Source organism: Trichophyton verrucosum, assembly GCF_000151505.1.
Source record: "Trichophyton verrucosum HKI 0517 chromosome Unknown contig00116_1.f1.exp, whole genome shotgun sequence".
Taxonomy (NCBI): domain Eukaryota; kingdom Fungi; phylum Ascomycota; class Eurotiomycetes; order Onygenales; family Arthrodermataceae; genus Trichophyton; species Trichophyton verrucosum.
This window is the reverse complement of record NW_003315560.1, coordinates 110,432-133,899: the sequence shown is the minus strand read 5'-3', so window position 1 is coordinate 133,899 and position 23,468 is coordinate 110,432. Positions and strand designations below refer to the sequence as shown.

The 23,468-nt window shown below is 48.8% G+C and overlaps 9 protein-coding genes across 9 annotated transcripts; 5 read left to right on the top strand and 4 right to left on the bottom strand.

Moving 5' to 3' along the window:
• Window positions 1-193: 193 nt before the first annotated feature.
• On the top strand, window positions 194-1,153 carry TRV_01418 (uncharacterized protein; the record flags this gene model as incomplete). Its single annotated transcript, XM_003024409.1, has 1 exon — window positions 194-1,153. The coding sequence occupies one exon, from the start codon at window positions 194-196 to the stop codon at window positions 1,151-1,153; it is 960 nt and encodes a 319-aa protein (XP_003024455.1).
• A 164-nt stretch (window positions 1,154-1,317) lies between these two features.
• TRV_01417 (uncharacterized protein) lies at window positions 1,318-1,464 on the bottom strand (the record flags this gene model as incomplete). The annotated part of the gene is made up of 1 exon (XM_003024408.1): window positions 1,318-1,464. The coding sequence occupies one exon, from the start codon at window positions 1,462-1,464 to the stop codon at window positions 1,318-1,320; it is 147 nt and encodes a 48-aa protein (XP_003024454.1).
• Window positions 1,465-5,777: 4,313 nt separating this feature from the next.
• Window positions 5,778-6,769, top strand: TRV_01416 (uncharacterized protein; the record flags this gene model as incomplete). The annotated part of the gene is made up of 3 exons (XM_003024407.1): window positions 5,778-5,991; window positions 6,095-6,448; window positions 6,534-6,769. 3 exons carry the CDS (start codon window positions 5,778-5,780, stop codon window positions 6,767-6,769), a joined length of 804 nt encoding a protein of 267 aa, XP_003024453.1.
• Window positions 6,770-7,248: 479 nt separating this feature from the next.
• On the bottom strand, window positions 7,249-8,360 carry TRV_01415 (DUF domain protein; the record flags this gene model as incomplete). The annotated part of the gene is made up of 4 exons (XM_003024406.1): window positions 7,249-7,714; window positions 7,789-8,037; window positions 8,082-8,308; window positions 8,343-8,360. 4 exons carry the CDS (start codon window positions 8,358-8,360, stop codon window positions 7,249-7,251), a joined length of 960 nt encoding a protein of 319 aa, XP_003024452.1.
• A 68-nt stretch (window positions 8,361-8,428) lies between these two features.
• On the top strand, window positions 8,429-10,270 carry TRV_01414 (MATE efflux family protein subfamily, putative; the record flags this gene model as incomplete). Its single annotated transcript, XM_003024405.1, has 2 exons — window positions 8,429-9,397; window positions 9,464-10,270. 2 exons carry the CDS (start codon window positions 8,429-8,431, stop codon window positions 10,268-10,270), a joined length of 1,776 nt encoding a protein of 591 aa, XP_003024451.1.
• Window positions 10,271-10,764: 494 nt separating this feature from the next.
• On the bottom strand, window positions 10,765-11,554 carry TRV_01413 (uncharacterized protein; the record flags this gene model as incomplete). The annotated part of the gene is made up of 3 exons (XM_003024404.1): window positions 10,765-11,299; window positions 11,373-11,416; window positions 11,480-11,554. 3 exons carry the CDS (start codon window positions 11,552-11,554, stop codon window positions 10,765-10,767), a joined length of 654 nt encoding a protein of 217 aa, XP_003024450.1.
• Window positions 11,555-11,822: 268 nt separating this feature from the next.
• On the top strand, window positions 11,823-14,273 carry TRV_01412 (uncharacterized protein; the record flags this gene model as incomplete). The annotated part of the gene is made up of 1 exon (XM_003024403.1): window positions 11,823-14,273. One exon carries the CDS (start codon window positions 11,823-11,825, stop codon window positions 14,271-14,273), a length of 2,451 nt encoding a protein of 816 aa, XP_003024449.1.
• A 982-nt stretch (window positions 14,274-15,255) lies between these two features.
• TRV_01411 (uncharacterized protein) lies at window positions 15,256-17,320 on the top strand (the record flags this gene model as incomplete). Its single annotated transcript, XM_003024402.1, has 5 exons — window positions 15,256-15,605; window positions 15,663-15,864; window positions 15,930-16,189; window positions 16,286-16,750; window positions 16,864-17,320. The coding sequence occupies 5 exons, from the start codon at window positions 15,256-15,258 to the stop codon at window positions 17,318-17,320; spliced, it is 1,734 nt and encodes a 577-aa protein (XP_003024448.1).
• Window positions 17,321-17,967: 647 nt separating this feature from the next.
• TRV_01410 (uncharacterized protein) lies at window positions 17,968-18,447 on the bottom strand (the record flags this gene model as incomplete). Its single annotated transcript, XM_003024401.1, has 1 exon — window positions 17,968-18,447. The coding sequence occupies one exon, from the start codon at window positions 18,445-18,447 to the stop codon at window positions 17,968-17,970; it is 480 nt and encodes a 159-aa protein (XP_003024447.1).
• Window positions 18,448-23,468: the final 5,021 nt, after the last annotated feature.

Genomic DNA, 23,468 nt, shown 5'->3' with positions numbered 1-23,468 from the left:
ATATATACCATTATACTTTCCTGCGTTTGAATACCCTCTTCTCTCCCCAATTTAATAATACAGTGAAAACTTTCATAATACTTAAAAGACCCATGAAAACTCGGATGTCTTCATAGCTTGGATTCCTGTCGAGCAAGACAGACAACGCGCAGCCAACTCATACAACGCTTCCTCTCCTCGTTACGTTTCTACGATGCACCAACAATCCTCTAGTTACCCTACGACGCCCCAGACCTGCACTCAGACGGACTCAATCTCCCTTCAGTCTTCGTCAGCTACTGGCCTCGGGCTACTAAATTGCTCTCTTCCACCAGCTGGAACCTCAGCATCCATCTGCTCGCCATCCCAATCCATGCTTCAAGTCGCCCAAGGATGGCACGGAGAGCCAAGTGCCGGCCACTGCTTTCCGAACACCTCCTCTAGCATGGTTACCTATCCCATAATATCAATATACGACGGTCTACAGGTTGTTCCTAATGCATCAATCTCGTCCTTCGGTGTTCCAAGTACACATGTTGATACTTCTTCGGCCGGTTTCCTAAGTCCTGTTCCCTTGATGAAAGTCGAAAGCAGCTCAACTATCCAGTCCAACATCTATGCACCTGACATGTCGTCAAACTACGGGGTGTCCCCAAGCCCGACCCAGTCCCCACAGATTCTTAGTGAGGGTATGAGTGATGACTGGGAGATAATAGCAAACGATAACGCCGCAAAGCAAGCCTTCTTCAGCATGGAAGACCTTCCCTTATTCCATCAACAGATTAGTTCTCCTGTCCCTGCAAGACAGCCTCGTGAAGCAAACACCCCAGTTCTCACCTCAACTCCCATCCACAACCAGAGAAAGCCTCGTCGTTCCCCCCTGAGAACTTCAGACTGCAACAAGGTGGTAGGCAAACGAACTTCCGAACTTGACCTGTCATCTCCTGATATGAAAATGCCCCCAAAGAAAAAGAGATCACTAGATAATGGGAATGGGAAATACGAATGCGAACAGTGTGGAAGGCAGTTTACACGGAATTCAAACTGCAGATCACACATGAAGATACATGACCCCAACCGAAGATACCCTCATAAATGCACGATTGGTCAGTGTACCAACAAGTTTAGTCGCAAGACTGATCTTATCCGGCATATTGATAGCGTGAGTCCATAAAGAAGCAGTTCCCCTAATTCACTTGATGCTAACCAGCACTTCCCCCCTTCAGGTACATAAGAAGCTAAAACGGTTTGGCTGCGACCAGTGTGGGCATCGCTTTGCTCGACAGGATACGTTGCGACGGTAATATGATGTCCTCTATGTATACTGTGAATTCAATGCTAATAAGAGTAGACATCGGGAGGATGGTTGTCGAAGGCAACAACAGCACCGTCAAGCACTTCTGGAAAGGCAAAAACAACAAGAACAGCTACAGCAGCACCATCATCACCGCCAGCCAGCCTCTGTAACTGCACCAATGGCGCCATCAGGCCTGGATGCCAGTCAAGCCTACCCGATTGTCTCTATTCCCTATCACGAACCAATTACAGCATACACGACCCACCCCCAGCTACACGCAGGGCTTGTTAGACCGTACTTGAACTCCAGCAATGAAACCTTCCATGAATACATATGACTTAATATAATGGCAACTACATGTCAAACGATGCCGCCGAGTGACTCGAGAAAAAAAAAAAAAAAAAAAAGCAAGAACAGCCAGCAAGCCTTCGATTGGCCTCCCCTTCTGTTATTTTACATCCAAACATATAGAACGGTGCATTGGATGAGGACATACTCTTGTTCTACGTTCCTACTTCAGCTTACAAAAAAGGTGTATGCCGTGTTTTACTTTTTCTTTTTCGCTCTTTTTCTCCATTTTCTCTTTCTCACATATGCCGGCGCAACTTGTGGGGGTTATTATTATCATTCTTGTGTTAATCATGTTTTTTTTCTTTTCCCCCTTCTTCCCCATCTATGCATATTCTCCCCTCTACACGGCGAATACGGAGGTCTATTTCAGCTCATACCAAGAACGGTAAAGCAAGTTACCCTCCCGTCCTTCTGCTCTTCCCCACCACCTACTGCTAACTATAAATTTCTTTTTCCTTGGCCCCGGAGTTCAAGTAACTAGCCCCTGATCCACGATCTTCCCGCGGTGAATTTCTTTGGTGTTGGGAAAAAGAGGATTTACCATATCTGATTGATCGGTGTCTTTGTCCAAAGCGTCGATCAACAAACAAGCATTTCCATTTCCCTCCCATTTGGCCCCCTTCCGTGTTTTTCCTTTTCCCATGATTGGACGTCTATTAGCGCCAGACCCTTTTATCTACCCACATGTCAACCAGGAGTTATTGTTGGTTAAGAAGCGATAGGCTTGGAGAAGACGTTGCTGTGTGCGGGGAAAAGGTGACGGCCCCCTTTTCGCTTCCTCTTGTTTTCATTTTTTTTTTTTTTTATTTTTTCATTTTCTTTTCCTCACTCCCCTTGATGTCCTATTAAGCGGGAAGAGAGCAAGAACCAGGACCCACCAGGTGATGGGTCGAAGCATGTCTACGTTTCCATAGGATAGCAACTAACGAGAGTAAGCGCCGGCCGTTGACTCTAGCAAATACATATATGCAATGGAATTATTAATTGCGTGGGTTCGCTCTCCGTACTCGTAGCTGCTGATTCTTGCCCTACCACCCACCCTTACTGACTTCTGCCCTACGCTTATGCATGCGCTGTCTTGTGTCGAGTTGTTTGATTGACAGTTCTTATTCATCCCAGACAAAGATTGCTTAGCCGCCTGATACCCGGATCGGGACTAGCTCAGGGCCCAGGCCCCACTTCCTTCTAGAACTTTTCCATGCAGGAAGGAAGGCCCCACTTAACTTTAATTTCTTTATTTTTATTTTGAGTTCTTGGCTCTTTCCGGCCGTCCGTGCGTTTCCTCCTTCCTTTCTTCAACGATGAAACAAGATCATCTTTTTTGGAAGGAGCAACAACGACAACAAAACAATAACAACAAAAAGTGATAGACGGTGGCTGTTTGGGCTTTGAAATCGTTTATGAGCGTGCAGCCTTTCTTCGCTATTTTTATTATCTTTCTCTGTATGGAGTAGATAGACTGTCTTGGAGGGGGTTTGCTGGTGTTTGACTAGTCGCCAGCCTACCCACTCTCTTGCATCAAGCGTAAAGGGGGCAGGTAATGATAAGTAACCATGTCTATCTACTCTCAAGTGTATGTATATCCAACAGTTATCAATCATGCATACAACACGGCCGAGTATGCAAGACTCTGCACCCCGTAACTAATCTAGTCAGTATTTTCCTCCTTGCTCTCTCTTGATCCCCTTTGCATTCCTGAGTGCCCTCGCTCAGCCCGTTTGGCAACGCTATTCCAATTGCAGCCAGTCCTTGCATAAGCCTTATGGCCGATTGCATATCCTGGATATCATCGCCTCTCTTTACTTTTTCCCCCCTTGGGCCTTACCACTGTTTTCTTATGAAGAAAAAGACTCTGGGACGAATGAAGGCTTATCGGGACCCTCCGACGTGTCGATCTATCTCCCAGATGGTTTGTTCGAGGGAATTTAGATTCGGACACCTTCCTTTGGTACATGAATTGCTTACTTTTGCTTGCTTCTTCTGACTTGTTGACTTGCTTACCTCATACTCGATTCCTTCTATATACTGTTCTGGAAGAAGCTCGCCTTCAGGCCAGTTTGACATGATGATCGCTTGCTGTCCGTCTGGGCTACAGCATGCATCATCCTCTCGTAGTTGTTGCATCAGCCTAAGGAGAATGAATGCATTAGCTAACCATTAGGTATATATCAACACGATTATACCAGAACCTGTTTGTCGGGCCGAGCTTATGGCCCCCTCTCTTTGACCCTCCTTCACGGCTTGAGGAAAGGGGACTACCCGGGAATCCACTTCGCTTCCCGTTTGCGTGCAGAACTGAAGAGCAAGATGCGGGTAGCGTTGCCTGAGGGTAGTTAGTGGAAATACGGAGTAGTAATAATTGGGTAGGAGTCCATGGGGGCCTAAACTCCCGAATAACACCAGTGTTTAGCCCCAGCTTGTGCCCTCTAGTGACTGATGCTTTTGTCTTAGCGCCTACTTTGTGAGTCTCATGTTATTTTATTGTTCGATTCCCCTTCTCGAAAGAGACTATGCGAGTAGCAAGCCCATCGTCAAAGCCAGATGGAAGGGATTGGCAGTGAAGGTGCAGGAAGAAGATCTGCTTCCACCGACTACTGCTGTGCGATGTTCTACCGACTGGATTGAATTCCGGTTATCTGGTGTCTAGGGACTCCAGATCATCCTCTGCATATACAGCGGAGCTACCCTCTCGCGTTTGGCCAATTATTCGTCTTCCATAGATGTTGTAACAGCCAACTTTAACCCAAGGCTTGCCAAACGGAGACCCTGCTGCATATAACCCTTTCTACCCCTGCGTACGGGATAGATCGGCTGTTCATTCAAAGGGTTCGTTCCCGGGGTTTGGTTTTTTTTTTTAGTCTTAGCTGATCGACCAGAATGAAGTCATCTGCCAGCAGACAAGGCCTAGGGCAACCAACACCTCGATTCATGTCTGAAGCCTAATGATGACCAGATCAACTTATCCGTTTGTTCTTGCACTTGACGATGCAAGTAACCTGACCGGTAACAATTGTTCATACTGTATCAGAACCGAAGTCATGCATATTGGTGATCGGTAAATGCTCGGACTTTAGCCGTCTGTAATCAAACTGTCAAACTGCAAAACCCAACGCCATTTGCATCTTGGTTCTAAAATGGTTACAAAGCCTAGTTAGCGGCAAGTTGCAGACTGCTGAAGAGTCAATTGCAGCATCGTATAGCATGGATCCGGTGTCATGCATTCTCCTGGTGCGAGTCCCAACCTCCAACATCAAGCTTGCAGCTTTCCCCCCCCTACCAAGTTCCTGCTTGCTTCCGTGACGATGTCTCTGATCCCATGTACTTCGAGCTGTATTCGTATAGGCTTGAAAACTTAGCTGGAGGGGCCGTCCGGCAAACTAACTAGTTAATGGTTATCTGAGCTGACCCCTGAACCATGCGGCGTAAGTATAGGCGGCAGTCAACCGTTCGATATCAGCACCCGCAGGCCAGGAGAGGCCCGAAGATGCCACGCCGATAGCCCGTCGAGCCCGTCAACAGCTCTCCCTTGCCGTTGGGGTCTGAAGCTAGCAGCGCATCCTGGAGATGAGCTTGGTGATGACGATAAACCTGGTAGTTAACTAGTTATCGGCGACTTCGACACCACCCCCATCCATGCATGCCATCACCCAGAGAAACGAAAAGAGGGCAAAAAAAAAGACACTCCGGGGGTCTTTGCCCTCTACTTCACTGCTAGTTAGTGACTGGCTGCCTTGCGACGGCGGCGCGGAGGATGATGGAAGTGTTCAGTCTTCGTTCGGCGGGAGCAAAAATAACTAAAGCGCCTTCTGGGGGATTTCAATCTGACCCGCCGGCGCTTTTACCCCACCTGCGCTGCCTGAGTTCAACTAACACGCTGACTCGCAGGAATAAAACTAGAATATTTCGATATGGGCGTCGCTGAAATTTGCGCCAGACAGTCGAGCATCTCCCCCTTTTCAACATCCTGCCCCTCTCTATACGCCGCTTTCTACTCGTTCTGCTGCTCTGGACTCGCCGTCATCTGAATATCTGGTGATTTTGCTGCACTGGGATCCCGTTACCTGCGCTGTTTGACATCAAACCTGCCTCTTCTTCCTCCTCCTCTCTCGTCTCTCCCCGTTCCACACTGAGAGCTCTACCGGTCATCGCCATGTCGACTACAGCCGGTGTAACGGAGGCCATCACGACGGCGAACGTTGCGACGCTGTTCCCCGATGTCGATACTCAGTTCGGCGGCGCCAGCTCTGCTCGAGTGGGCGGAGAACTCGACGGCTACAACGAGGACCAGGTCAAGCTGATGGACGAGATGTGCATCGTCGTGGACACAGATGACAAGCCGATTGCGTCTGGCAGCAAGAAGACCTGTACGTTGCGATCTATGTACATGCATATGACATATTTTGGGGCTACGAAGACCAGTCCGATCTGTTGAACCAAGCTAACCACTGTGTTGTACGTGCTACATAGGCCATCTGATGACCAACATCGGCCGTGGGCTGCTCCATCGTGCGTTCTCCGTCTTCCTCTTCGACTCGCAGAACCGTCTTTTGCTCCAGCAGCGTGCCACGGAGAAGATCACTTTCCCAGACCTATGGACCAACACCTGCTGCTCTCACCCCCTTGCCATTCCCAGCGAGATGGAGGCTAGCGGAGCAGGTCTCAGCCAGGCTGTGACGGGTGCCCGCACCGCTGCCAGGAGGAAACTGGACCAGGAGCTGGGGATAAAGGAGGCCCAGGTCCCGGCGGAGAAGTTCGAGTTCCTTACTCGAATTCACTACCTTGCTCCTAGCGGTGACGATGGGAAATGGGGAGAACATGAGGGTGAGTTGGGTTCTTTTCCTGTTCCTGCTTCTTATATGGAGAAACCACCTGTCAACAACACGGGATGGCTAACGGTTCATCACAGTTGATTATATCCTTTTCATCAAGGCTGACGTCGACCTGAACCCCAACCCCAACGAGGTCCGTGATGTCAAGTATGTCACTCCCGACGAGCTAAAGGCAATGTTCAAGGACCCGAGTGCCAAGTTCACTCCATGGTTCAAGCTCATCTGCGACGACAAGCTGTTTGAGTGGTGGGAGAACTTTGGATCTGACTCTTTCAAGAAATACACCAACGACGAGAAGATATGTAGAATGTAGTTAGGTAGGGGAAGGGACGCATATATTGACCGGTTGCTGAAAAATGTTCAGGTTATTAATTCAAAAGAACTGATTGATGGATATGAAATGTATGCTCTGTCAAGACTCAACGTCATAGCGAAATGAAAATATATATCTGATTAAAAAAAAAAAAAAAAAGTAACCCCGGGAGCAAAAAAAGAATGTTATGTCCACAAACCTTGGTAGAGCATGCTAAACCGCGTAAAAGAAAATGTAATGAATGCATGGACAACACGCCTGCAAATGATGGTATAATGCAAGTTTTAGGGACGTTGCCTAAATGACGGGTATCAAAGAGAAGCAATGCAAATGTCGTGTAAACCAAATATATCCATCCAGACTCCTGCAAGCAGATTGAGACCCTAAGTAGACATGGTTCTGTTGTATATAGATATTAGCCAAGCGAGGTTGTGGTAGTAAGATGGGGCGGGTGAGCAGGTATAAAAAAGTGTCGAACGCTACCTCCTGTTAGTACTCAAAAAGAGAACGCAGGTTCCGATAATAACAATAGCGACGATGCAGAAGATAACCTGTGTCTTCCAGCCACTCTGTACCAGCGCAGCACGCCGACTATACTTGGCCAGCGTGTGAATGTAGTTTGCAACTCCGCTGATTATGGTCCCGATAGAGAGCACCCAGAACAGTATCCCCAGCGGGAGAGCGTAGTTACGCTCCAGGGCCGTCGGCTGGGCTCGGAGATGGAAGGATAGGACGATAGCACTCGACACTATCGAGAGGTACATGGATAGCCGGAGCCATGCTAGGAACGTCCGCTCGTTGGCACAGTGGTCTCGTGCATCTGATGCGCTGTTCTCCAGCAATAGGGCCCCGAAGATAGGCTGTGTAAAGACCACCCTCTTCTTCGACGCTACCTGTCTGCCAGCCACGTAGGTTATATATATTAGCATGCAGTCGTCACGATCCCTATCCAAGGATCAAGCAGGGATGAGATGACTCTTGAGCTAGAGTATCGGGAAGTTCAAGCGGTCGATACGAACTTGGTGACGTTCACTGGTTTGATGCGGAACGGATTCGATAGCCGGCCAAAGGGGTTGCCGGAAGGCTCATCCTCGACGTCGACCTCCGGGGCATGCGACATCGTCTTGATCATTATCTCCTTTTGCTCGCTCTCTGTCCGCTCTTCTTGTTTTCCCCCCCGTCGACTCTTGATATCGTCGTCGTCGTCGCCGTCGTCTTTTACTTCGCAGTTCTTTATTTTGGCCTCAAAAAAAAGGACGTCACGGGATCTGCGTCATGTGACTGTTTGCTTGTACTTTCCTCATCGGGAAACCTCAACACCATCGAGTATTTTTTTTTGATTTTGATTTTGATGTCAACCAGAAGGAAAAAAACAACAACCGGCAACGCAGCAGCAGCAGCAGCAGCAGGGAAGAGCTTCGGTTCCTCATGGACGCATGTAGGAGAGAGGAGATGCTGGGTACGACCTGGATCTCGAGACTGGGTTTCTTGGAGGAGCTCGGATAATTGCTTTTTCTCTGTTCCTTTTTTTACTTCGAGCTGAAGACTCAATTCCCTCCGGCTTGAAGAGCACGTCCTTTCTCTCTGCCATCCATTCCGTTTGCCTGCATATCAAACAGAAGGTTGTCAATTGCAGCCTGCGCAGCCAGAGCCCTCAGAATGCCGTCGCCAGCCCAAAATATTCCCCCACGGGCAACTGATATCGAGGGCCAGCTCTCTGGCACCTCCCCACTAGCTAGAACGGTTAGCGGCTCGCACTCCCTAGCAGGCTCATACCGGAGAACCGGCTTCTTCACCATGGGCGGTGCTCGAGGGACAGTCGTGCCGCATGCCCACGAAGCAGACAGCCTGACGGATGCAGAACGGGAACGGGCTCGAGAAGAGGAACGGACTCTGCTGGAAGACAATGCCATCTCATGCGCAGCAAGCAAGACAAAGAGAGGATCGGGCCAGGGGCCATCTACCGAACCAACCGAGACGACCTCGCTGCTAGGGAACGGTCAAGATGCTTCTGCTAATGCAGGAGATGCTTCCGCTGATGCTATCATTGACCAGAAGTGGGATGATGCGGTGATGGCCGGATTGATCAAGACGACATGGTCGAGGGAGGCAAAAGTGTTGGTGCAATACAGTGCTCCTCTGATATTCAGCTTTCTCCTCCAGTACTCCCTTACCATTGCCAGTATATTTACCGTCGGTCACCTTGGCAAGGTTGAGCTGGCCGCCGTCAGCTTGGCCAGTATGACGGCCAATATCAGTGGCTATGCGGTCTATCAAGGTCTCGCAACCAGCCTGGATACCCTCTGTGCTCAGGCGTATGGCTCTGGAAACAAGAAACTCGTTGGTCTCCAGACCCAGAGAATGGTCTTTTTCCTGTGGACTATGACCATTCCGATTGGCATATTCTGGTTCTTCGCCGGTCACGTCCTGAAGGCTATTGTCCCTAACCAGGAGGTAGCCGAGCTTGCTGCTCTATATTTGAAAGTAGCCATCCTCGGAGCTCCTGGATATGCACTTTTTGAAGCATCCAAACGATATGTGCAGGCTCAGGGTCTATTCTCTGCCTCACTCTACGTTCTTCTAATCGGTGCTCCAGCCAATGCATTTATGAACTGGTTCTTCGTTTGGGTATTGCCTGCCCCCTTTTACTCTCTTTTAATTCCTCAGTTGCATTTAACTGACTTTCTACTTTAGAAATTGGAAATGGGTTTCGTCGGTGCCCCTGTTGCGGTTATCGTTTCGGATAACCTTCTTCCAATTCTTCTATTTATTTATGTCTACTTCTTTGCTGGCATGGAATGCTGGAACGGGTTTACTTATCGAGCATTCCAAAACTGGGGCCCTATGGTCCGACTTGCCCTACCTGGCTTCCTCATGATGGAAGCAGAGGTTCTCGCATTCGAGATTCTCACTCTGGCAGCCGCCTACCTTGGTACTACTACTCTTGCAGCCCAGTCCGTCCTTGCAACCATCGCCGGTATCATGTTCCAGATTCCTTTCCCGCTATCCATTGCTGGAAGCACTCGGATTGCAAATTTCATTGGCGCTTCCCTTCCCGATGCCGCCCGTGTTGCTGCCAAGGTCAACATGAGCGCTGCAATCATTGTGGGCATCATCAACGTCACTCTCCTCTCTACCCTTCGCTTCTACATTCCTGCCTTATTTACCTCGGACGAGGATGTGATTGAGCTAATCGCAGCAGTCCTCCCACTCTGTGCCTCCTTCCAACTCTTTGATGCCTTTGCAACCAATTGTAACGGTGTGCTCCGTGGCCTTGGAAGGCAGTCCATCGGAGGATACACCCAGCTCTTCTGCTACTATGTTATTGCGCTCCCCATTGGTATGGCCACCGCATTCGGACTACACTGGAATCTCTGGGGTCTATGGGGCGGTGTTGCCATTGGCCTTTTCCTTGTTGGCCTGATCGAAGGCATATTCTTGACCCAAACGAGCTGGGAGCATGCCGTTACCGGAGCTCAAAAACGAAACGAAGAAGTCTGATCCAAACAAGGTATCAAACTCGGTTTCCTTGAATTTGTTGTGATTTTCTTCGTATATACCATTTGGACTCGTAAATATCCCTAATATTGTACCATGTTTTCTGCGGTATATATCCCGTTCCAGATCCTCTTCGGTTTCTATACCCATTCACAAAAATCTTCATCACACTATGTATTCTTTTCAATTGCATTTCAACCTTTGGGTGGTGACAACTGTCTCTACGTGAGCATTGGCCCAGCGGATGGTGGCACATATCATTACAGCCTGTGTTTCAGTTTAACTATGGTTATATTCAGAAAAGCCCGATCTAGTGTATTTTTTATTTACTTATCAGCATGCTATCCGTCTGAAGAAGAATAAGGAAAACACAGAACTTCAACCATAGCACAACAGTATCAGCGTCTCAAACACCCCTTAAAACTCCAATATCAAGACCGTACACTCTCACATTCGACCCTTGTAAATCCCTTGTCCCAAAAATGCGATGCACCCTACTATCCCAACACTTTCATTTTCTTTTTCTTCTTCCCTTCTTTATCACCACCTTTCCTACCTTTTTGCCAGTCTCTCCAGCTCCCAATACGGGTGTCCCTGGACTCTTCCCACGCCTTCTCCTCATCTCGTTTTCGCTTTCGTGCCTCTAACTCTTCCTCTTCCCTCTTCTTCTCCCTTCCTTCCTCTTGCATCCTACCCTTCAGCTGTCTCCGACGCCTTGCCTCTTCCTCCAACAAGACAAACACAGTTTTCTTTCTCCATTCCTCTTTGAATGCTTCCGTCTTAAGCTCCGGTGAATCGAGCGTATATTTGTGTTCTCTTATTAGCAACCGTCGCGCGTCCGCTATACACTCGTCGAGATGTGCTCGTTGTTTTTCATCGAGTAGAGCTGTCTGCGCCTTTTTAAGCCTGTCAAATGCATCTGGCGCAGCTGGGTTGGAAGTTTTGTCAGGATGGATAAGTAGAGACTTTTTCCGGTATTGGACTTTTATATCAGAGTCGGGCACGCCGGGCTGTAGGTCGAGAACCGCGTAGCTATTAGCCGTGTCCGTCAGCTTCGTTCTCAGACAGTAAATATACGGTCAGAATTAAGCAGGATACCACATACGCATCGAGTTGGAAGGCCTTTCTTATACGATCGATCTCTGCATCCTATGTTGGGGTGCACCAGTTAGCTGTGGAGCGGTTTAGTTGGAGCTGGCTATCTAGCCGTACCTTGGTGAACTCAGAAGCTTCCTTCTCTAGGGAATTCAGCGAATCAAGAGCATCAAGATCGTCATCGGCAGCCATATTCTCGTGTGATTCTGCGTTGATACCCAAGTGTGCCGTATCTGCCTAGATTCCTCTCTCCTTCAATAATGGTTACTTCAATGCGGCTTGGTTGGTCTCGACGTTGAGTTTCGCTTTACGCGATATTTCTTATCGATAAGATGACTAAGCAGCGCAGTAGCCTTTTTTTTTTTTTTTTAGAAAGCAAAAAGTTCGAGATGGAGAACAAGCAGAGACGAAGACAAAAGACGAAACGAACGAGTTGGATAATACTCTAGGCGGTTCAGCGATGGCGAAGGATCACTCGTCACGGAACGGGAAGCCGTCGACCAAACCGACTCGCCAGAATCCTCGAATACTGAAACGAAAGAGGAACGAAGACGACATAGCGTCGCTCAAACAGCGAGTTGCAGAGCTTGATACCAAAGCTGTGATTGAGAGCTTCACGGACCTTCCACTCTCTGAGCCGACAAGGCTGGGTCTCTCTGCCTCTCATTTTAAGGAATTGACAGATATTCAATCCCGCGCGATTCCCCATGCGCTACAAGGACGAGACATACTCGGTGCCGCCAAAACGGGGAGCGGGAAGACCCTGGCATTCCTCGTCCCGGTGTTAGAAAACCTATATCGAAAACAATGGACGGAATACGATGGATTGGGGGCGCTGATAATATCGCCAACTCGCGAATTGGCTATCCAGATATTTGAAGTTTTGCGGAAAATTGGTCGATATCATACATTCTCGGCGGGCCTTGTTATCGGAGGGAAAAGTCTACAGGAGGAGCAAGAGCGTCTGGGGAGGATGAATATTCTTGTGTGTACTCCTGGACGTATGCTACAGCACATGGACCAGACAGCGGCATTCGATACGGGTAATATACAAATGTTGGTGCTGGACGAGGCGGATCGCATTATGGACATGGGATTCCAAAGCACAGTAGATGCGATTGTGGAACATCTCCCCAAGGAGCGACAGACGATGTTATTTAGCGCCACACAGACGAAGAAAGTGTCTGACCTTGCTCGGCTGAGCTTACAGGATCCAGAGTACATTTCTGTGCATCAGACTGCTTCAAGTGCGACGCCGTCTACTCTACAGCAGCATTATGTTGTAACACCCTTGCCCGACAAGTTGGATACCCTATGGAGCTTTATCCGAAGCAGTTTGAAATCCAAGATTATCGTCTTCTTTTCTTCAAGTAAGGAGGTCCGTTTCGTCTACGAGGCCTTTAGACAAATGCAACCTGGAATACCACTTCTACATCTTCATGGCCGGCAGAAGCAAGGCGCACGGCTTGATATCACGCATAAGTTTTCTGCTTCAAAGAATTCGTGTCTGTTTGCTACAGACGTGGTGGCAAGAGGACTTGACTTTCCGGCGGTCGACTGGGTCATTCAGCTGGATTGCCCCGAAGATTCGGATACATACATACACCGGGTTGGGAGGACCGCACGGTATGAGCGAAATGGACGAGCGGTGCTATTTCTTGATCCTAGTGAGGAAATAGGTATGCTCTCTCGCCTGGAGCAGAAAAAGATACCAATTGAAAAGATAAATATCCGGGCCAACAAGCAGCAGAGCATAAAACACCAGCTGCAAAACATGTGTTTCAAAGATCCGCAGCTCAAATATCTCGGGCAGAAGGCATTTACCTCTTATGTCAAGTCAATACACATCCAAAAGGATAAGGAGGTGTTTGACGTGAAGGCGCTTCCACTAGAAGAATATGCGGCTAGCTTGGGCCTTCCCGGTGCGCCGCGCATCAAATTTATCAAGGGAGAGGATACCAAGTCATTGAAGAATGCTCCTCGGCGGCTACAGGTTGTTTCGAGCGATGAGGATGACGACGAAGATGAGATTGCTGAAGGCAAAAAGAAGAAAGTCAAGGAGCCTGAAGTACGGACCAAGTATGATAGGATGTTTGAGAGGAAAAATCAAGACGTGTTCACCGAACATTATACCAAACTTATATACGATGAAGAGGCAGGTGATAAGGACGGTGGTAAGGCAAACGATGCTACTAATGGTGATGACGATTTCCTTGCAGTGAAACGGAGGTACGAAGTTGAGGACAACGAGGAGCTTGATGGCCAATCTCACAATGATTCTGGTATACAAGTGAAGGAAGCAGCTGGAGGTGTTCGAGCAGTGCATATTGACGGCCGAGCGCCGCTCCTCATCGACTCAAACCGGCGAGAGAAGCTTCTACAATCTAAGAAGAAGCTCCTTAAGTACAAGAATCCTGGCAAGAAGCTAGTCTACGATGATGATGGCAATGCTCATGAAATCTATGAACTGGAGAATGAAGAAGATTTCAAGAAACGAGGAGATGCAGCAGAGCAGAGAGCCAAGTTCCTCGAGCTCGAGACTGAGCGAGCACGGCTGGCAGATATTCGTGACAAAGAGATTGCCAAGCAGAAGAAGCGGGAAAAGAAAGAACAGCGTCGGGCGAAAGCGAGGGCAGAGCGAGAGGCTGCTGCGGAGGATGGCGACGGCCCGGTTGCATACCTGGCGCCGTATGAAGGAGCCGAGGGAGAAGGAGGCGATGTTATGGAAGATGAAAGGGAAGAGAATGAGACCAGGCCTCCTAGCAAGAAACAGAAGAAGGCCCGAGACGACCACCATGATACCAGCGACAGGAAGGAGAAGAAGAAGGGTACCAAAACCACCTTTGACGAGCCAGCTGAGATGCAGACATTGGAGGACCTGGAAGCTTTTGCCAGCGGGTTACTTGGATAGTCAGTTTTGTCTTCTGCTTTGTTCCTTTCTTGCATGCTGGGCATTTGGGATGCGTCAGGGAGCCATATGGATGTAGTGTCTTCTATACCCATTAGTAAATAGAACATTCCATTGTGGCCTTTTGGACTTGTAGTTGGTGATAACTTTGGCCGATATCTTGCGCGGCGCCAGAATCGCAACACTACGGCCTGGCCATCTAAACCTGAACAAAAATGACGACGGTCAACTCTTGCGCTACAACTACTAAAATATATTCTCCGCCGTTACATCGTATTCCGTTGCGCCTTTGCGGGGTTATCCAGCTGGACGGCCTGGGGCAAGGGATGTCTCGGTATATCGACCAGGATTGTACGAAGAGCCCTGTCCTGGATGTTCTCCTTTCCACCACTCACACCGAGCCAGAGAGCAGCTAAAGGACCAGCAGGATGCCTTCCGGGCTCCAGGATGCCATCTCTCCCGCCCTCGTCGGACCCAACCGGCCTCTCCCAGCTGTTTTCCGTGTCGAGGTCTGACTCTCAGGCCAAGCCGCTGGCCCAGCAGCTAGTTTAGGGGCACTTGGAGATCGAGTCAACTCGACATCCTCTCGCTATCTCTCGTGCTTGGCTTAATAATATTAGAAACTTCCCGTCTGTAAGCTCTCCGCCTGGTTTCTGGTTCGCTGGGAATTCTGGAGACTTGCGGACAAGGTCCAGGGCACGCAATCGTTATAAGCACCAAATTTTCTTCGCCACCCGCTTTTCCTCTCGAGAATGGCTGAACTATGGGCATACATGGCATGTCCGAGAGAGAAGCATAAGATATAGCTGACTGTGTTGTTCGTCTCTATCTCGGGCTTGGTATGCGCTGGTATCGAGCGGCTGACCGGGTACGGGCCGTTGACTCTTCTTTCGGCTGTTGGATTGTTAGTTATATAAAGGCAGTCGGTCCGTCCACCTGCTCGGGCTGCCCGTCTTTTGTCTAGACCCAAAGTAGAACAGACAAGATGGCGTCCTTAAACGTGCAGGACGAGATCAAGCCTCCGGCTACGATTGAGAGCCGCGATGTGGAAAAGTCGATGCCCCCAGAAGCAGAGAAGCCTGATGGTGCCCCGATAGTGGTCTCGGACAAGCTTGCGCGCCAGCTCTCGGCCCGCCAGGTGCAGATGATTGCGATTGCAGGCACTATTGGGACGGGACTGTTCTTGGGAACGGGCAAATCTCTGGCTACTGGAGGGCCAGCGTCGATGTTGATATCATATTCCATTGTGGGAGCCATTGTCTTCATCACCATGCTGTCTCTCGGCGAGATGGCCACTTTTATACCTATTGCCGGATCTTTCTGTACATATGCCGGGTAAGCTCTCGTTTATACTCATGTTTATGCGTGGATGCACTGCTAACTGGCTTACAGGCGCTTCGTGGATGATGCTTTTGGCTTTGCTCTGACCTGGAACTACTGGTTCAATGATGCTGTTTCAACAGCGGCCTATTTAGTCGCCCTACAGCTTCTGCTGAAGTACTGGACGGATTCCTTTCCGGGATGGGCGTTCAGTCTCATATTTCTCTTCGTTCTGGTCGGACTGAATATCGTGTCAGTCAGGGCATACGGTGAGGTATGTATATGCTCGGTTTATCTGTAAAATCATAAGTATAATAAACTAAGCTAACACCTGCATAGATGGAATATATCCTCAGTTTGCTCAAAGTCGTCACCATAGTTGTAAGTGGCGCCTCCCTATATACCAACTGGCCAATCTTAGCAAAAAATACTGACTTAGTACAACTTCAGATATTTATTATTCTTGGAATTGCTGTCAACTGTGGCGGTAACGTCGACCACCAATACATTGGTGGCAGCTTCTTCCTCAAAGGAGATGCGCCCTTCGTTGGCGGAATTGGTGGCTTTGCCTCCGTATTCGTCACGGCCTCATTCGCATAGTAAGTGTTTGCAGTTACACTGATAATCTCTATCTATCATATATCTCTGCCTCCGTTGTTTTTCTTTTGCCTCACATATGCTTACCGGTTGGCCAGCGGCGGAACGGAGTCCATTGCCATCACTGCCGGAGAGACGAAGGACCCCACGCGCAACATGCCGAGGGTGATTCGCAACGTCTTCTGGCGAATCCTCATCTTCTATATCCTAGCCATCCTCATGATTGGCCTAAATGTGCCATACGACTATCCAGAGCTGACCACCAAGGACACCCGGACCTCCCCCTTTACCATCGTTTTCCAGCAGGCAGGCAGCCGTATTGCCGGCAGCTTCATTAACGCTGTCATCGTCACTAGCGTCCTCTCGGCTGGTAACCATGCACTGTTCGCTGGCACAAGATTGCTCTACACCCTCGCTGTTAATGGCCACGGCCCTGCTATCTTTGGGAAGCTTAATAGATGGAAGACCCCGTGGATTGCTGTCATAGGCACATCTGCCATTAGTGGCCTTTGCTTTGGTGCAAGTTATATCGGTGCTGGCCAGCTTTGGACTTGGCTGCAGAAGTAAGTTGCTCCAATTCTTTCATCCCAATATATCATATTCCCGCCCGCTTCCCCCCTTCTTTCCTGCTATATTCCCTCAGTAAATCATACTAAATTTTTCCCTCTCTGTACAGCATCGTTGGTGTATCCAACCAAATCTCCTGGATGGCTATTGGATATTCCTCTCTTCGTTTTCGCCAGGCCGTCCGCATGCAAAACCTCGAGCATCTTCTCCCTTTCAAAAATTGGACCTACCCATGGGGACCCATCTTATCAATTGGGCTCAACGGTCTGCTCATCCTTGTTCAAGGATGGTCATCTTTTAGCCCAAAGTTCAAACCGGTTGACTTTGTCAGCTTCTATATCCAACTTCCGGTTATTCTATGCATGTTTTTGACCTGGAAGTTTGTAGTCAAGAAAACGAAGTTTGTCAAGCTGGAGGAGATGGACCTCTTGACCGATAGATATGAGGAGGCTCGTGTGGCTGGCGCGGCTGATCTGGGCGCCTCTTCTGCTGTGGAAGTTGCGGATGGTCCCAATAATAAATGGCAGAATAAACTCAAGAGGGCTGGGCAATGGGTATTTTTGTGATTTTCAACTGAATATATTTTGTTTTTGTCTTTTTTACACATATATTTTGGATCTGAGCTACGCACATACCTGCTTGGGCTTGCACTTCCGGGACTAAATAACATTCCGCTACCTAATGAGCAGATGATCAATATATAGATATATATAGAATATTTGTATATACTATTTAAGCTCATGATAAACATTAAGTGGCTGAACTTCAGAATGTATGTACATGTAAAGGACAGGAATCTGGATATCTACTTGGTAGCAACAAGGGGAAAGAGAGGCTGGACAACATGCCAAACGCAGTCAGATATTAAACAAGTTAAAGGTATCACTTTATCATAAATCCAAATGCTTCTTTCCTCGTTCATGCGGGTTGGGTATAAACTGACATAAGGGAAAAGAAAAGGAAGACATGGTATTCGCAAAAGAAAAAGAAAATGGAATTTCAAAAGTCAAAGGCAACGCAAATCAAAAAAGTAACGAAAAGGAAACCTTGAGCCTAAAATCAAAATAGGGGAAATAAAAGAAAAATGAGAAAAAAATGAAAAATAAGGTAAAGGGAGGGAGGGAGGGAGGGAGGATATATAATTAGGTGGGGGACTGGGTAGGTTTTATGGAAGTTATTGAAGGTTAGAAGGGTACAGTTCGGGGCAATCATATTAATCATTGACCATCTCGCCCAATTCCATCCTCAGGCGCTTGGCGGGTCTGTTGTCCTCTTCCTTCTGGCTGTCTTCTATTGGAGTTTGTAGTTGATCAGCCGGTGCTTTTTGTAGTCCCGTGGTGCGCAAAGGGGGAAGAGACACCGGCGAAGTAGGGGAGACGTGTGTAGAGTTGCTGAGCACGGATCCACGGCGGTATGGAGAAAGAGGATTTGAAGAATCGGAGGTAGAAACTATGCGGTCAGATGCCGTGGGATGGTGTCGTTGTTCCGTTTCCAGCCATGGCAATGAGGGAAATCTTCTAGGCTGTGCAACCTCCTTTGGAGGCGGAATATCTGAGCTTCTACCCAAAATAGGAGGAAGTTTAAAAGAGGCTAACCCTTGATCAGAGGGCTGATAGCTGGCTGGCCAGCTTCCAGATGGCCCGGGGCTTGAGAATGAGGACGAGTCAGTAGGGCTTCTTGGTTTATAGGCCATATGTGGCGAACACGACGCCCGTGGTCCCTCCCCTGGAAACGAGTGCATTGGCGATAGGCGGCCCATTTGCCTTTGTACTTGGCATTCCCGAGGCTGATAGTCATGAGTGGGAGCCTGGGGTGTTGGCTGTTGCCCACTCGATGCCGGCCGCCGTGCAGGCACATTACCAGCTGTAAAGGGGGATGGAGATGGCAAGATCGGAGGTGTCCACATTGGAGGCTGCATAGCAGTTGTTGGGCTCGATCCAATTCTCCGTTCTCCTTCATTCGATGGCCCCCCATGGGCGTGGTTGAAATCTGTGCTGGGTCTGATTTCTCTGGATGATGGATTTCTCTTATGCCCTCGAGCAGGTCCCAGAGGGGCCGAAGGGTGTTGCGACACTCTCAGAATTCCTGGTTGTCCGAAGGTTGACTCGTATGTACGAATAGGGCCCTCTTCTGCCTTCAAAGGAGGCCTACCACGGCGCTTATGGGTAACGTCTACACACGATTCCTACAAGGGCCGGTCAGTCAATATTTGGGCTAAGGACGTTTTTATGGATTTATACTGATGGCCAAAACGTACCTCTTTACCTGCAACGACGCATCGCCGGCAAGGCCGTGCAGAATCACATCCTAGATGTTTTCGTTTGCAATTGACGCAAGCAGACGCAACATGAGCTTTTGCCCGGCGTGTTGACCGCGGAGGAAGTGTCGTCGTACGTGTGGAAATGGGATTCGGCGCTCCGAATGCCGGTAGTAGATGTGGCGGACGAATATCATTCACCGACGGAAGCCCATACTGCTGATTTGACATTTGCGACTGTCTCGGGTCGTGGACTGCGCGATCTATCCCCTGTCCGCCGACCATATGATGGCCTTGATAGTCATGGTGCGACTCAGGATATTTCAAGTTTGATGTTGGAGAGCTTGGTCGTCCTGAATATCTTAGTCCATGAGAGAGGTCAGATCTAAATTCTGGAGGCGGAGAGCCTGACATAGGCGGGGAGAGATATGGACTTCGACAGCTGCTCGAATAGCGGGAGTCCGATACGCTGAGATTTAAGGAGAATCTTAGCGGATCTGACCCTGAGCGATGGGGCTGTCCGAAGGTGTCGTTAGGGAAGAATCGGGCAGAAGGTAGGCACTGCATTAGGTAGATCGTTGAAGTGCAGGTTCCCTAGGTCTTAGTAAATGCGCAACCCAGCAAACCGAAATAGGATTATGAATCGTCGAGAGGAGCTGTTCGAGTTCCGTCGGGTAAACGTGTCGTTAACGAGATATGTCCCTTGTGTTCAAAACTCGGCCTGCCTTAATCATAGCGATCAAAATTTCCGAACCAGCAAGCAGTTGTTCAACTTTGGCACCAGGATAACAATCAAACCGGCCTGGTGGCTTGTATGGATCGCCTGAGTTGTAACGTTGATAGCGAGGAACGGGGGGTAGGGATATATTGCCTCACTGGCCTTGACAGCTTTCTTATATCCTGTTCTCGACTGTCGAAGTTGCAAAAAGCAAGAGATTGATGAGGCAGAGCGTGGGTATAAAGTAGGGAAAGAATATGGCGGTTTAGAACACGTCGAATGGAACCAGGTTTAACTTCACGGATAGGCTTCCCGTAGGTAGGGTGTATGTAAGTACGTTGTTGATGGATCAAAGATGACGTCTGTTACAATTCCCAGAAGTGTTGCCAATGGAAAAAGAGAAGAAATATCCCAGGACAGAGTCGAGTGTGTGTGTATTGAGTTCAATGATCAACGGATCGGGTGTGACCATCAAAGAGCAATGCAAGGTTGCCGCCTCTGCCTGTCCGCGTATGATCCAGAAAGGGCAAACTTGGGGACTTCGGTGCAAGGGAGCGGTGAAGGCACAACTAAAGGAGATGGGTGTTCTGGAATGTATACGAAAGCAGCCAACGGTGCCAAGTGAGAAGATATAAGGGGGGAGGGAGGGAGAAGAGAGGAGGGAGGGGAGAGAGGAAGAGGAAGAAAAAAGAACGAGATCAGACAGGATGAAGCAGCTGTATTAAGTGGTGGAGGTGGTGGTAGTTTGTAGAGTCGCAATAAGCCTGCAGCATGAAGGGTCAGGGGTCTGGCAGGTTATGGGCGGCGTTAAACGTAACCTAAAAAATTCCGGCTGAATGAATTAATTAAGCATTATTAAGATAACCCTCCAATGCAAAATTGCGGTCTTCGAAGAACGGAGCCCGATTGTGCTGGACCTGGCCGTTTATCAATTCTTTTTTAAAGCGCGAGAATGATGGCTGATACAAGGAGGTATGATAGATTCCGTCACTCTGGGTGCAATGGAGAATCTGTAGGCACGCGGGACCCTTAAGAAGTACCGAGAATGAAGAACTTCCAATTGTTCAATGCAGATAGATACCCTATGGCAAGAAGAGTGATCGTGAGCCAATCTCCGCTGGTGGAGTAGGCTGCGTGTGGGGTCGTCTTTTTCTTTTGAAAAGGAAAAAAAAAGGGAAGAAGAGATGAAAAAGCAAGTTGCATCTGGGTGTCACCATCGTGATGCTTTCCTAGAAGAACCGTAAATCAGAGTTGGGAGGGTCTTGGACCGCAGGAGAATTGCAAAACTCATTGCCAACAGGAAATACGCAGCCAGGGGATATTCATCACGCTGCACATCGTATCCGCAGTGGATAGCATGGCCTGTGCAGAACGACATGGGAACGATATCCACGGGCAAATAGTGGTGATGGCGAAGGGGAAGCGAGGTACCGTTACTAGTGGATTTTATACCGTGGATCACCCACCTGGCATAAAATCGTGGGCGATATTATCAGGTCTCCTCTTTCTTTCTTGACATCCCACCACCTTGAGTCAGGATAGGCGCTAGTTTGAGTTCGCTTGCTTGGGCCTGATCTTCATGCTGGTCGATCAGAAAATAATATATGTCTGTCTGTCTGCCAGTCGTAGTCGTTTTGCATCAGCCAGGGGACAAGTAAGAAAGCAGGGATCATATGATAAAAGCACAGCGCCTGGATAATCATGATTGGTACAGAAATTCTGTGTGAAATCGAACAAGGCTTCTTTTTTTTATTTTATTTCATGTCTTCTTACGGTTATCCAGTATATCTTCTGCATACTGCCCAATAAGGGGCTCAAATTATTGAGGGCAGCAAGCCATCCGCCCAATGAGTAGCCAGAAATCCCCTCGATATGTGATCCTTTGGTGGCAAAGAGCTGGAATGTTTTGCCTGGTTCGCAATTATTTTCATTTTTGAGATTCCTAGTTTCCATGTCAGCTAATCAGCCCGCAGAGAAATGGGTGGTGGCTTGCATGGTTCAGCGATGATGAATATAAGCCGAGAGCGTCCCCTTCACACAGTCAGTACTCTGTGCCTAAGTACTCCGTACATAGAGTAACAGCGTGTGTTCTGACGGACTGGCGTAACCAGACAAGACGTGCTCTGTGGAATCGAGGGTGATTGCCGCTCGCTCCACTCCGTCAATCGGCGCCGGAAACATGAAACCTGGGAGCTGCAGAGGCAGGCTGCGCTGCCCAGCACGCGAGATCTTGACCTACACCGTCGCCTACTCGGACGAGTCGTGCTGGGCCGTCGACGGCGCTGCGATGTACCGGATACCGCGAGGTTGGCGGCTGGCGAAGTTGACGTTGAAGTTGACGTTGACTTTTCCTCCTTTTGACGTTGGAGCGTTTCCCGTTTCGGAAGCGCCTATTGTTCCGCCTGTGCTACAACGGCGACGACGCCAGAAGAAAACATATCAAGAGCCAGCGCAACCGCGCAACAGAGCTATCACCATCCACGGCGGTGCAGAAGGATAGACAGCGTGAAAAAGAAACGCCGATAGTATTATTCTACGCTGTGCCCCTGCGTGCTCGAACCCTTCAATGCGAGACAAAAGAATACCCCGGGTGCCGCGAGCTCGTCGGCGCCTATACCTTCGCTTTGGGTACATGATACATATCTACATCTAACGTCTCCCACACAGAGGGCCCCATCATTGTTGAGGCCCGCCAGAACAGCATTGACGGCGGTGGAGCACCCCCAAGGAGGTGTTATATACCTCCTCGCCCTGGCAATGCGGTTTGTGCCTTGCTGCTCCTGGAGGGGCGCTTGACGGCGAAGAACCCTGGATTTCTAACCGAACCTGTGCTGGCGTGTTTCTCTCCGTACCCCTGAAACCACACGAGGTCAATCAAGGCTCCAGAACCGAAAGCTTGTCTATCTGCAGCACCATTGCATCAGAAGCATCAAAGCGCAGGCGGCGATCAGGATATCAATTGATCGCAATCCCAAGCCTTCGTCGAAACAGAGGCCAAGCCCCCAAACGGTACCGATGACAGATCATTCAGAGAGACGGAGTTTTTACACGGGTGTCATCTTTCTGAGGACCCGGTCACCGCCAGGATTGCTCGCATTTGCAGGGTCTGTTAAAAAAAAAAAAGGGCCTTTTTGGAAGGACAGCGTACGGACGAGTTCGGTCCAACGCCAAAGCGCAGGGCTTAAAAGAAAAGCGCCTTGTGCCATGTGAGGAGCATCAGTGAATTATATATAACTAACCCTGTGTTCTATTTTATTTTTTTTTTATTTTTATTTTTTTTCCGTTCTCCAGCCCTCATCTCAAATATAGTCAACCTTTCTTTTTTTTTCTTCCAACTTAAGGTCTTTCCGACCTTCCGACTCACTGGCCGTTTCTCACTTGCTTCTTAACACCGGATCTACGGCATATTCCGCCAGGAGGGAAAAGGGCGTTTAACATGAAAGTCTGCATGTGTATGGACTTACCCGGTACGGACAGTGGGCTAGATAAAATGCACGCCACCTACTTTGGTGATCAAGAGCAAAACCCGATATTATGGAGCATTCCCAACCAAACTGATGCTATCCAGAGCATCTCCCACCACTTCGCCAAAACGACGATTAGTTATTGAGGGGACAGCCAATCATAAAGCAAGTAAAACCCAATTGGCCCAGACAGAAAAAGGAAAGGCAGAAAGAAAATCAAAAAGAAATTATTATTTATTGATTTGTTTATCCCCAGGCCGGATTCCGTCGATCAT